Here is a 22,847-nt window from a genome sequence, read left to right as displayed (position 1 = left end):
AAAAAAAGTGATTTTTACAAAAACTTCATTGGCCTGGAAGAGAAGTTTAGGAGCCTATGGATCAGGTCATGGTGGGAAATGTTCTCTTTTTTTAAGTATAATTTAAAAAAACATTCTCAGGTTACCTGTGGAAGCCTGACTAATTCTCTTGAAGAAACTGAGAGATCTAATTCTCTATTGCTTAATTTCTGTGGTTTTATAATTTGTTTGCAGGTACCAAAGGAAGAAATAAAGGAGAATTTACAAATCTTCAAGGGGTAGCTGCGTCTACAAGTGGAAAGATACTAATTGCAGATAGCAACAACCAATGTGTACAGGTATGGCCCCTAATTATATACCTTTCTATGCATATTTTCCTACTTAAGATCCATGGTACAAGGACAGAAAGGGAAGCTTACAATGTGTATAGGCTTTTCTTCCGAGGGGGTTTGCATGTTCTGACCTGTAGTACATATGACGCATGTTCTTGACTGTTTCTTCCTCACTAATTTCTGTGCTGGTTCACATTCCAAGGAATGTCATTTGTTTTGCAGATATTTTCCAATGATGGCCAGTTCAAAAGTCGGTTTGGCATTCGAGGGCGCTCTCCCGGGCAGCTGCAGCGGCCCACCGGAGTAGCTGTGCATCCCAGTGGGGACATAATCATTGCAGACTACGATAATAAATGGGTTAGCATTTTCTCTTCTGATGGCAAATTTAAGGTAAGATTAAGCTACCAATTGGCTGCTAAACAGTAGAGAGAAGAAATAGGAAATATAAGATGAACTTCGGCAAGTTTTCATGTACAAAGACATGTTGACATTGTTACATCTAACGTTTATGGAGAGGAACAGTGATATTGTCATAGGTCTTATGTATAGGAAATAGCGGCTTCATTTTATAAAGCAATTAGGTTGCTCCATCGCTTTCTTTTTACATATTATCAGATTTACCTAAATTCAATGAAGAACAACCGTTAGAAAAGGGTATTGAAGAGGCAACTGATACCTCCCAAATTAACCTACGATCGTCATGCATGAAGTGCCTTCTACTTTCTCAGGCCCTGTGATAGATGATGATATGGGAGAAACAGAATTGTAAGACATGATTTCTATCTTTGAAAAACACACAAGCCCCTTGAGGAAAAATGACACCAGAATGACACAAAACAGTTTGTGTCAGCCTCGAGTCAGTCATACATTGTTCCGTGCAATCTGAAAACCTAGTGTTAAAATGTGTAAATAGGAATTGGGAGGATAAGAAAATGGCAACTGGCAGCACAGAGAAAAGGTGAGTTGAGTTGCCCTTTGGGGGATCCCATCATTTGACATATTTGCTGTTGTCCCCAGCATCCTCTGTTTCTTCAGCAAGTTGCTGAAGAGTAGAGAGCCCTCTGGTGTTACCAGAAATCTCTCTTCTAAGGTGTCATCAAAGAATATTATCGTGCAGCCCGTTTTCTGCATTTGTTCACGAGAAGATTATGAGACACTTTGTCAGAGGTGTTTTTGAAGGCCGTAAGCACTGTGCCTTCTGTCCAGCCTGCTTGAGGCTTCTCTTTCAGGTGACAACATGAACTTCTACTCAGACAGATCAACCCTTGGGAATCCCAAGTCCGCAACTTACTAACTACTGTTATAAGTTCCTTGAGCCTCGGTAGTCTCCTATGTCAAATTTGGATTTAAAAAAATCTATTTTATAGGATTTGGGTAAGGATTACAGGAGATTTATTTCTGGATTTTATATGTGCCTTATATGAAATAGGCATCTCAGAAATGTTCTTTTCCACTGCTTCCAGTAACCCTATCCAAAAAATGAAGTCTGTTTGATCACCTGTGATTTGGACTTCATAACACGCCAGCACCTGGTCAGAACTTCCTTTTCCAAATGTTCAGAGATGAGGCTCTTCATAATTTTTTTGGAAGATTACACAAAGTTCACTCAGTCTCTTATTGGAGGAATTTATATTTTACTTTTTAAAGTATTTGGATCACTATAGTCACTCCCTCATTTTTATTAAAACAAGTTACTTCCATAATTATTAACCCTCAGATGAGAGCCTCTGTTTTGTGTGGGGCAGCATCTTTTCAATCTAGGAGAATAAAAAGCTGTTTTAAATTCCACCGTATTACACACAACTCTTCAGTTTTTTTGTTCCACTAGAAATTTGATGACTCCATAGGATGGCCATGTACATAGAAAGGTCTCTTGCCTTTCTAGATTTCTAGCTTCCTCCCCTTCTTTTGTGTTTTCGTAGTTGTATTTGTAGTAAGACATACCCAAATACAACTTTAACATGAACAGAAGGAAAACTTTTCAGTGACCTCTTGAAAATATCCATCTAACTTGGAGATAACCCATTTCCTCTTGTTACATACTCTAGCTAAAACATGACCTGTCTCTAACTTTATAAACAAATGCTAAAATAAGTATAAAAGCAGGAGTTCTTTTTTATATCTAATATACTGAAATATTTTATATCTAATGTACTAAAACATTTTGAAACTGGAGTTTTATATCTAGGAGAGAAGGGCTTCCTGAATTATGCATTTTTCATTCAGTGGTTCAATATTCTGTATGTAATAGATGCTCTTCTTGGAAGGTGCAGATCCTCATCGTTGGAATACTATTGGTAATAATTGGAATAAACAAGGACACTCATGCCCTCTAGAGGACTGGGGTGATGGATATGGTATAGTTTCAGCATACCCTTTTGTTCTCAATAGGCATTGAGCAGGAGGTAAAAGGATAGCAAGTAAAAATGTTTTAATACTCTAATGGGAGCTCATCCAACTGACCATATGCATGACCATTTACTGAGAGATACTTATTTTCTTTTCAGTGGGATTCAGTAAAATTAAACATGTGCTCAGAAAGACAAACCTTTAACACAAAGGTGGATTCTTTGTATTTGTTCCTAGTTAATTCTAGAGATATAACAGCTTATTCCCTTTTCTTTCTTTTACTCACCAAATTCTTAGCCCTTATTTTCATTCCTCTCTGCTTCTTATTTTTTCCTTGACATCTTTTCTGTTGACTTATATCTTCCAGCCTATCTAGGAACCTTTTGTGACCCCAGAACAGATACAGAGGCCCCAGGCCACCATATTCTAAAATATCTCATCCCTTCCTTCTTCAATTTAAGGATCTACTTGTTGAGTTAAATACTTTTAGTTAAGTGTTCCAAAGCCAGGGTCTAAAATATCTCTGCTCACTATTCTGTTTAAGACAAGGGACACATTGTCAGGCCAAATGCAGTAACTCTTAATTTCACGTGGTAAAATCTAGTGCAGCTACACTGGGAGTGATGAAGGGAAGTGGAAGGAAAAGAGGTTTGTGCTCAACATTTAAGGTTTTCTGTTTTGGTTTTTTTTTTTAAGACCTGCTCTAGCTCTTACTACAAGATGGAATGGCAACAATCTTTTATTTTCTGTTCTTGTTCTACATAATTATCATCTGCTTTATATTATATGGCTGAGTCATTCTACAGTACAACTAGTGTTCATAATGTTAGGTAGTAGTAATATTTTTGCTGTAATAATCAGAGTGTCCTCTCTTCTTTTTGATCTCTACTGACATATCTTCCATTATAACATGAAAGAAAGTATACAGTTTCTTTATAAGCCATTACGCTATAGCCTCTTTGACCTCTGGGCTAGATTACAAAGTCAGAATCAAATTTATACAACAGATTCCCTTGCAAGAATCCCCTTGTTTCCTTCCTAAGTAAATGTGTCTCTTTGTACTAAAGACATCAAATCTGAATATCATCTATAAAATTACAAGGATGAAAGATCACACAGGGTCTGAACCCCCACTATGAAAAAGTCCCTATCCCTCTCTCCATACTCTTTCTGCACACACCTGCATGTCTCTGTTAGGAAAGATACTCCTGAGGGGCAGGTATGACAGCAACTGAATGGATGGAGAGAAGGAGATTGTGCCATTTGCAGTGCTTGCTATGCTATCCTTCAGAATCTGCATGACCCGGGAGGTAAATACAATAGCTGCCATTTTACAGATGAGAAAACTGAGGTTCCAACTGGCAAAAGAGTCAATTTTGCTCTGAAATTTTGATCCTGGGTTTGAATGAATTGTAGTATCATAAAAGGAACTAGGAAATCGGGAGGTGCTATTTTGGGTTTTCTTTTTTAAATGGTGGAAATGAAGAGATGAATTTGGTTTAACACTGGTTGAGTTTAAGGTAATAACTTATAAAATTGACCAGGACTAAAGATATAGATTTGAGACTCTTACACACAGAGGTGAAAGTTGATGTTATTGCATAGATGAGATCTTAGAAGAAGTGCAGAGAATTGCACTGTCCAATTTGGTAGCCACTAGTCACAGTGGATACTGAGTTCTTGAAATGGGACTGGTCTGAATTGAGATGTGCTATGCATGTGAAATACACACTGGATGTTAAAGACTTAGTAAAAAATGTAAAATATTTCATCAATAATTTTAATATTAATTACATGCTGAAATAATAACTTTTAGATATGTTAGGTCAAATACAATATATGATTAACATAATTTTCCTTTTTTTTCTTTGTTTTTTCGATGTTGGTTACTAGAAAAATCTTAATTACATACATGGCTCATGTTATATTTCTATCAGGCAGCGCTAATATAGAGAGAAAATAAGAGGACTAAAACAGAACCTTTGGAAACGTAAATTTTTGGGGATTAAAATTTTTAATTTAAAAAGTAATACATCCAAACAGGTTTTTTTGTTTGTTTGTTTGTTTTTTATTTATTTGAGAGAGAGAGAATGAGAGAGAGCAAGCACATGAGAGGGGGGAGGGTCAGAGGGAGAAGCAGACTCCCTGCCGAGCAGGGAGCCCGATGCGGGACTCGATCCAGGGACTCGATCCAGGGACTCCAGGATCATGACCTGAGCCGAAGGCAGTCGCTTAACCAACTGAGCCACCCAGGCGCCCATATCCAAACAGGTTTTTTAAATAACTCCACAGATGAGCATAAAATGAAAAGAGTTTTTCCTGCCACCAGAAATATCACTGGCTTCTTACTTTCTCTTCCAGGGATATGTATACAGATATAAACACATTTAATTCAGGTGGGCTCAGACTATACGCACTGTTCAGTACCTTGCTTTGTTTAATAATAGATTTGAGAAGGCATTTATAAAAACACATAGAGAGCTACTCCACCCTCTAGGCCTCGGTGCCTGGGAGAGCGGGGGCTCTTGCCTCCTCCCTCACTTACCCAGGCACTCTGCCTGCAGCTCCCTCACCTTGGGGGCTCCTTCTCCTTCCTTGTCTATAGTGACCCATCGCATTAAGTTTTTGTTCTCTTTGGCTTCTGACAGCGCCTATTTGAATTCTCCCAAATCTACCAAATCAAACACTCAGTACCAGGCACTTTAAAAAGGACCCAGGGACTGTATTTGTCTCTGTAATGTGACTGAGACATCCTCCAGGGTAGGAGCTGGTCTTACTTGTCTTTGTCTACTCGGTGCCTAGAATCATCAGCCACAGATTTGGTGCTCCACTAGTGTTTGAAGCATTAGTAAATAAATGGGTGAATGAGTAAAGTACTTCTTTATAATGGAGCTATAAAAGTAAAGATACATGACCTGCATCTCCTAGCAAGCAGGCATTTATATAGTCCACTCAGAAAAATGAATAAGATATGGTATGCATTTGATAGAAATCGAATGCTTTTCTCCCATCTTAAAATACTGAAACCTGGAACTATTCAATCATCATGATTACCCTAAATAATGCTAGACTTTTCAAATCAGTATATTCAGCAAATATTTGTTGAGTACCTGTTGGGCACCAAGAAGTACGCTAGGCTCTGAGTACACAATAGTGGATAAAACAGACATGATTCCTGCCTTCATGGAACTTAACACTGGTGAAGTCCAATGGCAGATGCTTGGCGATTTTGCTATTATGATCCACAATAATGACAATGATCGCTTCCCTTTAATGACTGCTTAATATGGGCTATATTCTACACTAAACACTTTATTGACATTGTTTTACTTAGTATGTATTTCCACAAATGCCATTGGAAGTTACTGAAGTCTTTTCTCTTTTTTACATTTTGTAATATACAAGGAGTCCAAAGCTTGAGGAAATCAAATGCATTTGTGCTATTCTAGGTGTGTCTAAAGCAAGCGACAGGTGTAGAACTCTCCCTCCTCCTGATCCTGTGATCTTTTGCTAGCTCACATTGCATCTTTACAAGGGAACTGTGACCTCACTTAAGGGGATTCAAGAACATTTTTGGTGGTAATCCTCTTAAATAAAAGTAAGGATTTCACATAACTCTTAGTAGCAGTTAACGGATGTGACAAAAACTAAAGATTGTGGTGACCTGTGAGTAGTTGTGCACCCCTGTTTGAATATTCAGGTACGTGTGTACCAAAACAAGTGTCTTGTCTTCATGTTCTGTAGTGTTTTAAGCCTCATTCTCCGTACTTGTTTCTAACAGACAAAAATTGGATCAGGAAAGTTGATGGGGCCCAAAGGAGTCTCGGTGGACCGCAACGGGCACATCATTGTGGTGGACAACAAAGCATGCTGCGTGTTCATCTTCCAGCCAAACGGGAAGATAGTCACCAGGTTTGGTAGCCGAGGAAATGGGGACAGGCAGTTTGCAGGTACACTTGATGGTAATATGTAAACCCCCTTTTTTATGCTTCTTCTGCTCACGTTTGCATGATGTTGGAGCATGTGGAAGATGCCTCAATCCCCAGTGTGTTTGCTGGCTTTGGGAAAGATACTGGGGATGAAATCTAAGCGAAGGCATGGTGGGATGCTTCTCAGTGACTCCACCCACAGTAAGTCGAACTGCAGTCCATGCGTGGTTTTCGTTGACAGCAGTGTACAACTCAGAAGTCTAATCTTTGAATATTAATGTTAAGTAAAACATAAATTTTAAGATAAAATATTTTTAAAATTAAAAATGGTTGAGGAACAGTGGAGTACCTCCTAGTTCTCCCTAGCTGTAGCTTTGTCTAAAGAGCTTCTGAATGGGAATTTTCTTTCACCTTCCTAGGTGATGATAAGAGAGCAGGACTTTAGAATAGTCAGGAAGGGCAGTTCTGTTACCTCTCTTTTTGGTGTACGCCCTTTGCAAGCACAAGCTTCTTAGTTTTTCACATCTGCAAGAAGAGGCTGAAAGCCGTTTATTACATTTTCTTTTTGAAAGGATGCTTCTGGCATTTGACAGCAATTTGCATCATCTTCTTTTGTGCCTTGTCTGTGGTGCTGCCAACTTCTGAATGTCACCCCAAATTACCGAGGATGGGTTTCTGCTCTACTTTTTAAAAAATATTACATATTGGAGTCTTTTTCCTAGGACTGAGAATCACCACATCTTTCCTCAGGGGGACGTGAGGGTCCTGAAAGGATTAAGGTGTCCTCAGGGAAGCGGGCAGGTGTGACTTTCAGACGGTGGCGTGGAGAATGAATTCGGATGCTTACCGCTCATTCCACTTCATCAGGGCTGCTGGCCCTCTCAGCTTGCTCTAAAGGAAGCCAGATAGACAGTCCCAAGAGTAGAAGGATAGAGCACCCAGGTGATCTCGAGCCAGAGTTCTGGCTGAATGATCTTTCAAGAACAGAGCCTGTCATTCTTTGTTCTTTCTTAAATATCGAATAGGTCAAATTTTGTCACTGCCATGTTGCTGTAATCATTTTTATTGGACCAGTCGTCACATGTTTTTTTCACCTTTATTGCAGGTCCCCATTTTGCAGCTGTAAATAGCAATAATGAGATTATTGTTACGGATTTCCATAATCATTCTGTCAAGGTACTATCAACACATCAATTATTGTTATCTTTTAACTGCTTTTATTGGGAAATCAGTCTGAGAGAAAATAATATAATACTGACGTATATGCACAGGAACTAAAGGAATTAACCTCAAAGAGTAGCCTTTGCTGCTCCCTGAGATGCAGGTTTGAATTTGGACACACAGACTTTGAAGAGTCAGAAAATTGAACAGAACAGGATGGTTGATGAGTTTCTTAACTTGAAACGGGCGTAAATGGAGATGACTTAAAAATGAAATTTGAAAAAGCAGTCGCTTGAACTTAGGCAGAACTTTCTGAAGCTTCATAATTGTGGCTATTCAATAAATTAAAACAAGATCACTTTTTCAATTATCTGCATCATCAAACAAAATTTCAAACAAAATTAGATATTAGAACTCTGCTACAACCACAGATTTTGCGGGGGGATAGCCCTAGTATACATTCCTACAGCTGTTTCATACTTCTTAGAATGTCCTCACACACTGCGTGTTCCCTGGAATACAGTGCCCATTTCCCTCCCCGGAACAGTGCGGTACATCTTTCTTACTAGTTGTGGGTTGGGGGGGAGAAAGATTTGACTTTTATTGTGAGCCAACCAGGATATATAAAAATGAATCAAAACAAATTTCTCATTTTACTGAAATGAGGAAATGTTTCGTAACATTCTAGACCACGATTCTCAAGGTGTGGTGCACGCCAGGTGGCCACGGGGCCTGCACTGCCAGACATTTTTGTTTTGGGAGTTATATGTTTATTTTTAGGGTTACCTTCTGTTTACATCAAGTGGTACTGGTTTGTACTTAGAGAAGTGATACAAAGTTTTCCTTGTAAGTAAATTAAAATTTTTAAAGTGAGACTTTTTTTTTTTTATTTGATTTATTGCTTTTATTTGTCAGAGAGAACGAGAGAGAGCACAAGCAGGGGGGAGGAGCAGAGGGAAAAGCAGGCTCCCCACTGAGCAGGGAGCCCGATGCGGGACTCGATCCCAGGACCCTGGGATCATGACCTGAGCTGAAGGCAGACGCTTAACGACTGAGCCCCCCAGGTGCCCCTAAAGTGAGGTATTTTTAAAGGAAGGATAAGAAGGAAACAGCATAGGTGGTGTACACCAGTGACTGAAGTTTGCACTTAGAGACAACCACTGGGCAACCAAAGTGAAAAATAGTTTGTTCTGGTTGATAACTGGAATAGCTCCGTAGGGATAGGATTTCAACAACTAAAGGTACTCTCTCTGTAGAGTCCTTCACTGCTTCATTTCCCCAGTTTGCCCCCCGAAGGCATCTTTAATCTGGGTAACTGGAAAGGTTTTGAGCTTTTTTTCATGGGTACCTAGTCCCTGTGCAAAGACTAGAGCGGTGTGGGCTGTGGTGATGGGGCAGGAGGAGGAGAAGGACGCCCACCATTGCTTACTTCTCAGGCTGCTTCCCGAGTTGCTGCCATAGTGATAGAGCTCTGTCCCCACTCCCCCCACCACCCTCAGTGTCTCTCCCTCCACAGGACCTGTCCTGGTAAAAGGAAGAGGACTGTGGGGAGAGTAGTGGCGGGGAGGAGGGAAACATCCAAAGAGGCAGGAGGGACTGGGTTTTAGACTGTCCTCCCTGGGGGTTGTAACAGTCTTGTGTGAGGAGAGTAACTAGAGAGGAATAACAGGCTGTTATCACACTTCTAGCCTTCACTCCCTTTATAGAGGAATCATTTAATTCGAGGGCATTTAACCAGAAGATAACCCGGGTAGATCAGCAAAGGCCGGCAAACCCCTGGCGTAGATGGCAGCCCACCCCCACCGGGAGACAGTCCTATTAATCAAGTTGCTCTTTTCTACTAAGCCCAACTGTGGCCTCAGAGCCTTCCCGTCCCAGTGCTCCAGGCAACCTCTATGAATCAACTGGCATTGGTATGTGGGAGGACTCCTATTTACCAGCCCTGGCTGACAATGTAGAAGGAAATAAAACCTATGTAAGTAATCAAAATGCAAGGCAGATAGCAATAAACTATTTTTTTAAAATAGGTACATATAAAGTTCTATAAGTATCCAGAAGAAAACAAAGAGCAGATTTCTGTGACTATTAGGGAAAACTTCCAAGTGGAGGTGGTATTTGAGGTGAGAGGAATTTTGAAATCAGGAAAGGATTATCAAAGTTACAAAAAACTTGCTGTAAAAACTTGTTATAAAGATCAAAGCTGTAAAAACGATTTTGGCTCATGTATCTGCCTCTTAAAATGTTTTCATCTGAATAATTTATAAGCCATTAAATGATGTTTTAGGTGGGAAAAATAGAAACTATGAGGAAATTTATAATTACTAAGATTCTGAAAACTCTTCCAAAAAATTTCAGTACAGTAGAGGTAGATTATTTTAGCAATTTAAATTCAGTTTTCCTCTTACATAAGAAAACAAGTCTATTTTGTTTTTTCTCTTTGATAGCTGTTGCCATATAGCTTTGATGGAATAGTTGGGCTTTTGTTTCCCATGTGTAACACTTGGCAGTTAGCAGTGGTTCTGGATTCCAGTCGCTTCTCTTTTGGTCAATGTGCCTATAGGTCAGGGCTAACAAATGGTCTAGTTCCTTAGCTACCTTCAGCATGCATTCTCTTTTCATTGCAAAACAAGTAAGACTAAATTTGGCATTATCAGTCATTCTAAAATAGAGCAGAAGCATTTGAGCCATTTGGATCATGCCAAGGAAAACATACTTACTGAGAGAGATCAGTGCAAACAAACAAAAAGATTATTGGTCAGACTTAATAAGGGAAAGACCAGAGAATAATAGATTGTGTCTTCACCAGCAAGCACACACGCTCATTGGTCTTTAAAACAAGGATGTTTTGTGTGAAAGGAGATAAAAGGAGTCAGGAAAGATTTTTAAACCATAACATCTTAGCAAAGCTGGTTCTTGTCTCATCCTTTCCAAAGAACCAAAGAGGTTGCTTGCTTACTTTGCAAGTTACATAATTAATTCAAGAAGCAATCATGATTCTTTTTCTTCATCTTAAAGGAAGTTTAGCCTTTAGAGATGGAAGTGTCTCGCTTCGCTTCCCCAATGTACATAACTAAAAGAAAGAGTCATTTTCATCTTTCATGATCACAGACTTGGCAATAGGAGAATCTGTAAAAGGTCCTGAGATCATTTTCCAATTAGATCTGCACTCGGGTAGAGTGAACTCTCCCTCAGTTCCATATTGTAGGAACCCTTATTCTCATGGTGCTTTGCGTGTAATACTTTTTGATTTGTTAATGAGTATTTTTACACATGTAGGCTAGATGATAATGGAAACTTAGAATAATATCCTGGAGATATTTCACAACCATTAAGTATTGTCTGAGTCAAGATAAAATCATGCTATAGTCTTATATTTAAACCCATATTAAAAATTTAATTCTCTCCAAATCAATAATCTGTATTTGATACATATAGAGTAACACTCCCTTAATAAGAATAATTAACCACAACAACCCATTGTTTTTCCATATCAGATATTAGAGAATTTACTGAAGAGTTCTGTTTAGCTCACCACGTCTGTCAGCCCCCCTTCCCTCAGTATGCGCCATCCACCAAAGCCTTATGGTCATATAAACTCTCTATTTTAACTAAATATATATTTTGAAAAAAATATATAAAAGCCCTTCTCTTATTCCTCACCTGTGCCATTACACACACACACACATGCACGTGCACGCACATGCACACGCACACTTTTCCCTGATGTACGTGTGAAGTCTAGCCTGCTTTTTCCCATGTTGACTTTGCAAAATGGTAATAAATTCTGAGCATGTGGCGTAACAAAAAGCTCCTAGGTCCTGATCCAACTTTGATCATCCATCCTGTTAGAAATACGATGCCTGTCCTTGAGATTTAGCTATTTATTTAAAGGCAGGAAGAATAATATTGTTGAAAATTATAGCTCCACTTTCTCATCCTACCGTATATTTGTATATATTTTATAATTTATATGAAAGTATTTTTCATATAAGTATTCAATAACCAGATATAAGCTAGAAATAAGAAGTGATTTAACACAATAAATCAAATTTATATAAGCAGATTGGGGAACCATAAGTGATATGGGGGTCTACTTTGTAGATTTTTTTTCTTTTTTTAGAATGTCTTAAATCATAGGTCTTGTTGTTATAAAATCCTGCTCCAATACATATTTTTTAAAACTCATAATGTTGGCTCAATTGTTTTCAATTTAAAATAAAACCATTTAAAAATATCTCATACAGGTGTTTAATCAGGAGGGAGAATTCATGTTGAAGTTTGGCTCAAATGGAGAAGGAAATGGGCAGTTTAACGCTCCAACAGGTGTAGCAGTGGATTCAAATGGAAACATCATTGTAGCAGACTGGGGAAACAGCAGGATCCAGGTAACTGAAAATGCTAATGTGTTTGTTTAGAGTGATCGTTATTTGTTGAAAGTGAAGAATTGGCTGTCTCCCAACTGGAATGTTTTCCATTTTTCATTGGTTAGGTTCTTCATAGACCACAGGTAATCTCACCGGAAGTGCTGAACTAAGAAAGGTGGAGTTAGAAAAAACATCAGCAGGCTACCAGAGTGAAACCCTCTGAAGCTGGGAATTTTTAACATGAATCCCATGGACCCCGCAAAGTGTGTGTGGATAGAATTCAAGAGGTCCATTGAACAAAATATTATATTATTATTTCTACTAGCTTCTAACTGAAAACTATCATTTTTTTAAATGATGAATATAGGCAACAATCACAGTACTTTTAGTAATGCCTGTAACTTTGTCACCAAGAGGAATCACAGAAATTTCTATATTATAGTTGCAGAGGTCTTGAATTATCATTTATGCTCATCACTCTTCAAAAATAGTCAATATTAGACCCATCACTATTTCTTGTTACTTTAATGTTTTGGTTAAAAAAGTACACATATTACTATGTTGCAATTTTATAAAATTTTGATAACTATATTTTAATATAATTTTTACCTTTATAACCCCATGTATTTTGTTTTATGCATTTAAAAACATTATTCTGCTGAATAACCTGAATCAAAGGGGAAGTCTCAAAAAAAAATTTAAAAATATATTGGACTGAATGAAAATGCAAATACAGCATATCAAAGTTTGTGGAGTGCAGCTAAGATAATCCTGAGAGGGAGATTTTTTTTCCCCAGCTTTACTGAGATATAATTGACATACAATATTATGTAAGTTTAAGATATACAACGTGTTGATTTGATAAAATTATATATTGCAAAATGATTACCACCATAGCTTTAGCTAACACCTCCATCACCATCACATTGTTAGCATTTCTTTTTTGTGGTGACAACATATAGATCTACCCCTTAGCACCTTTCGAGGTACCTAAGACAGTTTTATTAACTATAATCACCACACTATGCATCAGCTCCCCAGAACTTAATCAATTTCTAACTGGAAGTCTATACCCTTTGATCAACTTCTCCCCATTTCCTCCACTCCTCAGCCCTAGTAATCACCATTCTACATGAGAGGGAAATTAATAGCACTAAATGCTTACATTAGAAAGTCAAAAATCAATATTCTGAGCTCCTTCATCAAGAAGCTGGAAAGAGAGGGGCAAAACAAACTGAAAGCAAGCAGAGGGAAGGAAATAGTGAAGATAGGATCAGAAATCAATGAAATGCAAGGCAAACAATAGAGAAAATTAATGAAACAGAAAGTCAGTTCATTGAAAAGATCAATAAAATTGACAAACCTCTAGCAAGATTGATAAAGGAAGGGACACAGAACACCAATATCATTACAGACTCTGCAGGCATATGGAAATTCGGTGAACAATTCTACATGCATAAATTTGACGATTTAGATGAAATGGACCAATTCCTTGAAAAGTAGAAATTCCACAACTCACCCATATAAAATAAGTAATTTGAATACCCCAAAAACTAGTAAGGAAATTTAGTTCATAATTTTAAAACTCCCCAGACTCAGGTGGTTTCACTGGAGTATTCTACTAAACCAGGTGAAAGGTATATAGGATTTCTCTATACTATCTTTGCAACTTCCTATGTCCTGTGAATCTATAATTATTTCAAAATTAAAAGTTAACAAAAATGGGGCACCTGGGTGGCTCAGTCAGTTGAGTATCTGCCTTTGGCTCAGGTCATGATCCTGGAGTCCCGGGATCGAGCCCTGCATCAGGTTCCCTGCTCAGTGGGGAGTCTGCTTCTCCCTCTGACCCTACCCCCTCTCATTCTCTCCTCCCTCTCTCTCAAATAAATAAATAAAATCTTTAAAAATAAATAAATAAATAAATAAATAATAGAAGTTAACAAAAACAAATTAAATAATAATGAATTTAAATATGTTTTTGTGGTTTAGGAATAATGGTATCATGAATGGCATTTGGCATTTTAGTTGGGTATAAAAAATAATAAAAGCGGTTACCTTCTAGAAAAGAAATATTAAAACACTATTTTGAGAAGGGGTTTGTAGTCTTTGCCAGACATAAAAAAGTATGATTTTTTTTGTCTAAATTAAGAACAAAGATTTTGAATCCTCAGGCTAAAGTAAAACTATTCTTTTCTCCCATTTCTCTATGTAAACACCTGCATGAATCTAAACATACATCTGAAGACAGGGCTATTTATCCTTGCTGATGTGGCCTTGTGCAGAGCTCCTAGGACCTCAGAATGCACTGGTTAAATCTAGCAGCATCCAGATGTCTTTGTGAAGATAGCAGTAGTCAACAGTTTGAATCTGATATAAGCATTTACCTCCCAGAAAAAGGATTGAGGGGCATCTGGCTGGCTCTGTCACTAGAGCATGCAACTCTTGATCTCAGGGTTGTGAGTTCGAGCCCCACATTAGGTGTAGAGATTACTTAAAAAAAAAGAAGAAGAAAGATTGAGGCTATAAATATAACTCTAAATGCTTTTATTTCTCTATTATATTTATCTTGCTTAATTATGCCAGCAGACATCTACATTTGAAAGAGGCATTCTCTGTGTGATGGAAAGCCAGAAGCCAGACAGGGAACTAAGTTCACAAAGCAGTCTGTATAAGACCACAGATGCTAAGCTGTTTGGATTGTGGCCCTCGTAAGCACCTGCCTCATCACAACTGCCTTTTAAAACACGTGTGGGCCTAACAGAGTGGTCAAAAGAAACCAGCCTGGGCCTTAGGAAGAAGTGTTCCTTTGATTTCATCACAGCAGAAGCTTACAGACCAAAAGAAGACTACTTCATATCCAAATGTACATGGGGCACCTGGGTGACTCAGTCACTTAAGCCTCTGACTCTTGATTTTGGCTCAAGTCATGATCTCAGGGTTGTGAGATCGAGCCCCCCATGGAGCTCTGCTCTGGGCATGGAGCCTGCTTAAGTTTCTGTCTCTCCCTTTCCCCCGCAAAACAAAACAAAACAAAACAAATGTACATGTGGGATGTCCTGCTGGCTCCGTTGTTAGAGCGTGTAACTCTTGATCTTGGGGTTGTGAGTTCAAGCTCCATGTTGGGTGTAGAGATTACTTAAAAATAAAATCTTTAAAAAAACCCCACAACTTCATCAAAATAAAAAGCTTTTGCACAGCAAAGGAAACCATCAACAAAACCAAAAGACAACTGACAGAATCGGAGGAGATATTTGCAAATGACATATCAGATAAAGGGCTAGTATCCAAAATCTATAAAGAACTTAAACTCAACACCCAAAGAACAAATGATCCAATCAAGAAATGGGCAGAAAACATGAACAGACATTTTTCCAAAGAAGACATCCAAATGGCCAACAGACACATGAAAAAGTGTCCAACATCACTCGGCATCAGGGAAATCCAAATCAAAACCACAATGAGATACCACCTTACACCAATCAGAATGGCTAAAATTAACAAGTCAGGAAACAACAGATATTGTCGAGGATGAGGAGAAAGGGGAACCCTCCTACACTTTTGGTGGGAAGGCAATCTAGTGCAGCCACTCTGGAAAACAGTATGGAGGTTCCTCAAAAAGTTGAAAGTAGAGCTACCCTATGATCCAGCAATTGCACTACTGGGTATACAGATACAAATGTAGTGATCCAAAGGGGCACGTGCACCCCGATGTTTATAGCAGCAATGTCCACAATAGCCAAACTATGGAAAAGCCTAGATGTCCATCAACAGATGAATGGATAAAGAAGATGTGGTATACATATATATAATGCAATATTATGCAGCCATCAAAAAATGAAATCTTGACATTTGCAATGACATGGATGGAACTAGAGGGTATTATGCTGAGTGAAAAAAGTCAATCAGAGAAAGACAATTATCATATGATCTCACTGATATGAGGAATTTGAGAAACAAGACAGAGGATCATAGGGGAAGGGAGGGAAAAATGAAACAAGACAAAACCGGAGGGGGAGACAAACCATCAGAGACTCTTAATCTCAGGAAACAAACTGAGGGTTGCTGGAGTGGAGGGGGGTGGGAGGGATGAGGTGGCTGGGTGATGGACATTGGGGAGGGTATGTGCTATGGTGAGCGCTGTGAATTGTGTAAGACTGATGAATCACAGACCTGTACCCCTGAAACAAATAATACATTATATGTTAATTTAAAAAAAGGAAAAAATAAATAAATAAATAAAACAAAAACAAACCCCACAAATGTACATAGTAAACCACTGACTTCTTATAATTCCTTCTTTTCTGAAAAAAAAAAAAAAAAAAAAAGGTCTTTATCTTCTCATTGTATACTATGACTGGCAACCATACCTCTGTGGTCTGGTTGCTGATTTTTCCATTATGATTGGAAATAAAAGAAGGATGTGAGGCTGGAAGTGGGGGGAAGTGAAGGCTGAGACTAAGAAACAAGGGTCATTCATTTTCAGGCACCATCGAGGGCTATTCCCCTCAAACTGACCACTGTAAGAATGTGAGATCTGTTGGCCAATGTCATACTCCTTGTCAGTGACTCTGGGGAATAGAGAATGAGAGGAGAAAAAGCAAGGTTAAGTAGAGGGAAGGCCTGGATATGTGATAGACCTAAACAAACTTGTGGGCTTACGTGCATGCTTTTTCTAAAGATTTATTTATTTTAGAGAGTGAGGGAGGGGCAGAGGGAGAGAGAGTCTTAAGCAGACCCTGTGCCGTGCGCGGAGCCCCACGCGGGGCTTGATCTCACGACCTTGAGATCACCACCTGAGCCGAAACCAACAGATGCCTAACCGACTGCCCCCCCCACCACACACTGGGTGCTCTTTACACACATGCTTTTATATTGAAAATATTAGCATCAAGGGTTTTCTAACCCCTATTTCATCCTATTACTGTAAGTTTTCCTATAACACTCTGACTTTATATTTTTTACAGGTTTTTGACGGAAGTGGGTCATTTTTGTCCTACATTAACACATCTGCTGACCCACTCTACGGCCCCCAAGGCCTGGCGCTAACTTCAGATGGCCATGTTGTGGTTGCAGACTCTGGAAACCACTGTTTCAAGGTCTATCGGTACTTACAGTAATGGCAGGCAGCTGGACAGCCCCTTACAAAGGTCTTGCACTATAAACTGGAATGGATTTCTCGACGCGGGACCAGATTACACTAGACTTTTCATGCTAGAAGGAATCATTGGTGAACTTTCCAAGGTTATTTCTGAATGTAACTATTTCCTTAAAACCTGCATATCTGATTTCTGTAATTCACCTTTTAGGGTTTAAAGAAAAGAAATCCCTTCTACCGAATCTATGGAAACTGCAAAGTTTTACACCTGTGAACTATGGCTTATCGGACAAGGGTTTATGTAGTTGAACTGATTTTGCAAATCAAACAAACACTAAAAAAAACACAACAAACTAGAATATTTAAAGGTATTCATTAATCCTGTGAATGGTAGCTTTTGTGTGGAGCTTCCAAAAACAAAACAAAAACAAAATCTGTTGTAGTTGTATACTTTATTTAACTTTGGTTACAAGACCCGGGGGATCTTCTAACCTCACTTTTACAGTAGGTATTACTCATGTGACATTTTTTGGTTATTGATAACTACATACACGTTAGGAAAAAATAAGACTGTCTTGCAAAACCCTCCCAGCTATGATTAGGCAGGCCTCTTGAGTTTAGCACTTAAAAACCACTGAAAATTTCCCATCCTTTCTGGGTTAGATCCAAGATCCTTTTTGTGTGTTCTTTTCACCTTTTCTCTCCTGCTCACCTTGTATCAAAAAACAAAGTCCATTTTCAGGGAAACCTGAAATTCCCAATGCTTTGAAAAGCATATTACAATAGCAAATGCTACCTTTTGGTAAACAAACAGCCCCCTCAACTCCAAACTAATGCACTAGAATGTAATCAAGAAAAAGCCACGTTTTCTGTGCCAATGTTCTCACGTGTCTCTCCTCTTCCACTTCCTGAAAGCGAAAGCTTTACCTCCTGCAAAATGTCAGCACATGTAGTAGGACACCAGTATCCTAGGACAGAGAGCCATAAGTTGCCCTTTGGAGGACTGATGGTGTCAACCAAAGGCATGTGATTGATTAATGGTTTCCCCTTAGAAAGCAAGTGTTACCAAAGTCGTGTTATCTCGAGAGCATTACAGGTAAGGGCATGTTATGGTTATTTATCATTGTCTAATGAATAGTAGAGGCATTAAAGGACTATGTATACATGATTAGGGTAAGGTAGAATGTATCACATATATATATATATATATATATATAGCTGAATCTTTGGTGTATTGAAATAGGCAGCACTCTGAAAGACAGAAGCATCGTCCAGCACATTCCTTTACTGCACAGTTTAAAGCCGTCCTCATAGAGTAAGCCCTAAAACAGGTTTAATTTTCACCATTTTCCAGTAATGATGATATCGGCTGACTTTTATAGTCAGAAAATGGCCTTCTGTGCTTTCAAAAACAAAACAAAAACAGGTCGAAAGAAAAAGAAACGTTGAACTTGAGTTACATTTAATTTAAGTATACATGCGTTTGGAGAAATGTGAAGAATAATTTAGTCAATTGTTAATCTGTCATTGATACTGTAAAATAAGATGTGGTCTGTTTCCACTGTTTAATTTTCTACTCAGTTCTACCAAATAGGATGTCATGTTTGGCATTTTTGATAATGACTTTGGGATCTTTTTCACTGAACGCACCTTAGAACTGTACTATAAGAAAACATTTCCCGTACGTCTAATGATATGTGATGTTTATTGCTTACTAATTTATAATTTAGTCGTTCTCTTATATAGGACTTTTTTAAATTGAGAAGGAAAATCTAGCTATTTCCAGTTGTCTGTCAAATTTATTATGCCCAAATCAACCTCTGAAAGAAAATTTTTCAGGAAGATTTACATTTAAGTTTACCTTTCTTCTTTTTTTTTTTTTTAGTTAGGTAGAGCTTTCAAAATATTTGAGACTATGACAGAGTTATAAAATTCAATGACATTTTTAGAATGTTAAACTAAGATACTGTTTCCTAACATCAGCAAACCAAGTCTTTGAATGTAAACATTTGTATTTAATGAGCGCTTCCTAGGTGCCAGGCACTATTCCCGGGACTGGGGAAACAGCAATGGATCAAACAGACAGAAATCCCTGCCTGCTCGGAGCTTACACTCTAGGGAGGAATTTCATTTTGCCATTTAATAACATTTTGCATTCAAGATAAGCTAGACTCTTGATAGCTCCTAGACTATTTAGAAGAAAACTTTTTAAATTGGTTAAATTAATTTCAGTTTATTTTCACAAGTAAAAATGGCTTCCTATTTAGATTCTGTTCACAGGCTGTTGGTCTTAAGACTAGTTTACTTAAGAGAGTTTTTTTGCACAACATTGAAATTGTATTTGTGAATTTAGAAGTTAACCAGCCATCATACCATAACAGGCTGGATAGCCCAATAATAGGTTGCATACAAGGCTAATTTTTTTTTTTTTATCTGTCAATATTGGCACAAACTGGAATGGAAGAATAGATACTTTGATTCAGACCTGTTCCACTATCTGTTACTAAAACACATGCTATGGGCACTCCAAGAAACACTGTATTTTCCCCAAAAAATATGTAATCATGTATGTTAAAGCATAGATAACATTTCACATTTGGATACTTAGGAGCATTTACTGTATTTCTTAGGAAGTGTATTTGAGCGGGGGGAAAGTGCTGCTGATAAGATATGAGTAGACAAGATTTTAATGAAATTTTGGCAACATTCTATGGGAAATGGTTCCTGGTAAACTGAGAAGGATATTAAAATAAGTGACTTTTTTTCCCGGAGCTATCATTATTGTTTGATTTTTCTTTGTCAAGTGTACAGAACCTGTCATACATTCATGATAAGTAGCACTGAAAAATTACCCATTCAAATGTCCCCTGGGCACTTAATGGCAACAGATTGCCAGTTCGAATGTAAAGGTCAGTGACAATGCATTCCTGCCTGATACAGACCTCCGCTGCCGGACTCTGGGGGACGTAGTCACTTGACCGTCCAGAAACACATGAATAAAAAGCTGTATGACTGTTCACCATTGTTTTAAAGGTACTTAGTATCTCGATCAAACTTTAGTCTCCAGTAACTAAACAAGTCCCCAGGTTTCCTTATTTTCATTTACGCTTTGACTAGATTTGAGACAAAGAAATACTACAGGTCATGCAACTAGAAGGCACTTGCTTCCACTACTAAATATACAGGGTATGTCCTCACTTGGAGTTAACTGGAATAGCAGCAAGGTCGCAAGTGTCTCCGGATCCTTCCCACTGGAGGATTCACATAAATGCTTTGGTAATACCTTCTGAGTGAATTAGAGGAAATAGCAAATGAACGTTAGGTACTGTGCGGATTACTTCAAATGGGAAAAACCTTTTTGTACATTTGGACTCTATAGTATCCTCCCTGTTCATCAGCTTCTGAAGAGGGAGGAGTATTTTTAGTTTAATAATTTAAAAAAAAACCTTTCCAGGTAGGAAAAAATTGAAGCTATTTGCTGCAAACTTCATCTAATTTTGCTTAAAGTCGAAAGTCGTGATACTGTTGCATTCTGTCAATGTTGCAGGGTTTTAAACTTTACAATTATTTTAATATTTTTGATAACTAGGAATCTAGTATTGCCATAAAGGAAACTAAGTGCCCATTAAAGATTTGTTTGGTATAAATAAATGATTTTTTTGTTTCGTTTTAAATGACAGTAAGCTACAAATCATGATGTTAATCTTAAAACTTTCTGAAGATGAACTGTGTGGCAGTGATTGTGTGGTCTGTTTGTGGAGAATGTATGAAAGCTATTCATATTCTAAAATAGATTAATAAATCGGCTATGTTGTCCCAATGAATGTACAGCACGTCCATTAACTTTCGAAAGCAACACAGCCTTAAACTCAATGCTTTTGCTTTATGACATGGGAATGTTCTGTCATCAACAGAGTGTATTCTTGTAATAGAATTCTTTATATCATTCTCAATTCTATTGCCTTTCAATCCTATGTATGAGTATTAAGGGTTTTTGCTTCCTTTTTTTTCTTTTTAAAGTTTGTACATTCCATCTCTCTAGGTCTGTTCCATACGTTATGTGTATAGAACACTAAGTCTTGCGCTCTCTGACGTTGATACTGATATATTCTCATTTGTTCTTTTACGAATCGAAATGCTGACTGCCTATTTAAAGAAAAGAATGAACGCTGTGCATCAAAGTGTTTGTATGTTCGTAGCTACATATGTACCACAGTATTTTGGATGCTTTAGTCTACAATAAAACTTTAAATTAATTCTGTCTTGAAACATAGGAGAAACAAGATTCATGTGTATATCTTTACCATGCACAAAATATCAGATCATTATAATAAAGCTTGTTTTCTCCATTTCCAGGGTGAATGTTTATTTATTTTACATAGTTTTCTTTTTTAGTAAAGGGAAATGAAGAAATTTTCTAGAATATGTGGCAGATACCAATACCTCAACCAAACTGCTTAGTTAAATTAGTAAAATTTTTGTCATTTATGATACCAATAATCTGGTTAGCATTTAGGATGTATCTTAGATAGGAATTTGGAAAACCATGACAGGTATACCTAGCACATATATTTAGAAGGTCAAATAGACCAAAATCACTATGCTTCAAGAATCACAAGGGGGACCTTCTAGAAATTATGGCAGTCACCTTTCAAGGGGGTGAAGAACTAGAAAGGGACTGCCCCATAACTACTGTCTATAGGGTCCACAATTTAATTAAAATTAATTATAAGAAACATTCTTATATTACATCAGGCTGATGGCCAACATTTCAAGCAGTACTCACAACATCTAAAGAATATGTCGGACAGTCCTCTGGAGGTTCTTCTGTTGCAAAGGAACCTGATGCTGGATGCACAAACCATGGGCTATCACTACGTCCTATCCTTTCAAAGAAGTTAGTTTCCATCTTTCTTAAGTCGAAAAAAATTTAAATTGGTCTCTATTCATAATGTCAAAGTTGTCATCTTAATGCCACTTACACACAAGCCAGCATGTTCCCTATGAGACTTGAAGATAGATATAGCTCTCAATCTTGAGTGGTGTGTGGATTTGATACTTTTGTTCTATAAAGGACCCTTGTCCTTCTTCACTGATTGTAAACAAATCATAGCCTCACATATATGCATACAGCTTTTTTTTCCTGATGTATTTATAGGCTTTTTGATTTTTCATTAAGTCTGTGATTTATATTTTACTGTGATGGAATGAATACTAAAATTTATCTTTTGAGTATCCTTTGTGAACAATGGAGGATCCAACAAAAATCTCTTGTTTTGTTTTTTCAAGGATTAAAAAAAATCTATAATAGATTATAAGTCTAGAAGAGGTGAGTAAGTCAGTCTTGGAAGGAGAGATGTAACAGAAATGAGAACAAGGCCAAACGGGACACTGCCAACTAATAACTGTGAATATTAGTATTCTTGAATCCTGCTTCTATTCTTCATTTATTTTTTCTTTTAACCAAGCAGGCACCATTGCCATCTTGGGCTCTTTGGAAGTTTTCAGAAGCAGAGAGTGTGGCATTCCTGATATAAGCCAGTTGCCCCACATTTAAGCATTATCTCAAATTGTCCTTTGAGGACTCACTTCACATAAAGCCAGATGCACCCCTTCCCAGAGCAGACAAGTTCAATTA

General features: G+C 37.8%; 1 protein-coding gene across 4 annotated transcripts in view; it reads left to right on the top strand.

Moving 5' to 3' along the window:
• Window positions 1–21,558, top strand: part of TRIM2 (tripartite motif containing 2) — a 118,714-nt gene extending 97,156 nt beyond the window's left edge. For all 4 annotated transcript variants that reach the window (XM_006727250.3, XM_031026332.2, XM_081811759.1 and 1 more), the window contains exons 7-12: window positions 214–317; window positions 534–701; window positions 6,442–6,610; window positions 7,695–7,765; window positions 11,995–12,135; window positions 17,079–21,558. In XM_006727250.3, the coding sequence (XP_006727313.1) occupies window positions 214–317; window positions 534–701; window positions 6,442–6,610; window positions 7,695–7,765; window positions 11,995–12,135; window positions 17,079–17,231 (806 nt within the window). In that variant the 3' untranslated portion in view covers window positions 17,232–21,558. The remainder of the gene's footprint in view (window positions 1–213; window positions 318–533; window positions 702–6,441; window positions 6,611–7,694; window positions 7,766–11,994; window positions 12,136–17,078) is intronic.
• Window positions 21,559–22,847: the final 1,289 nt, after the last annotated feature.

The sequence above is a fragment of the Leptonychotes weddellii genome, chromosome 2 (genome assembly GCF_054177405.1).
Source record: "Leptonychotes weddellii isolate Sample4059 chromosome 2, ASM5417740v2, whole genome shotgun sequence".
NCBI lineage: Eukaryota > Metazoa > Chordata > Mammalia > Carnivora > Phocidae > Leptonychotes > Leptonychotes weddellii.
The sequence above is the reverse complement of the archived record's forward strand: the minus strand, read 5'-3'. Positions and strand labels throughout refer to the sequence as shown.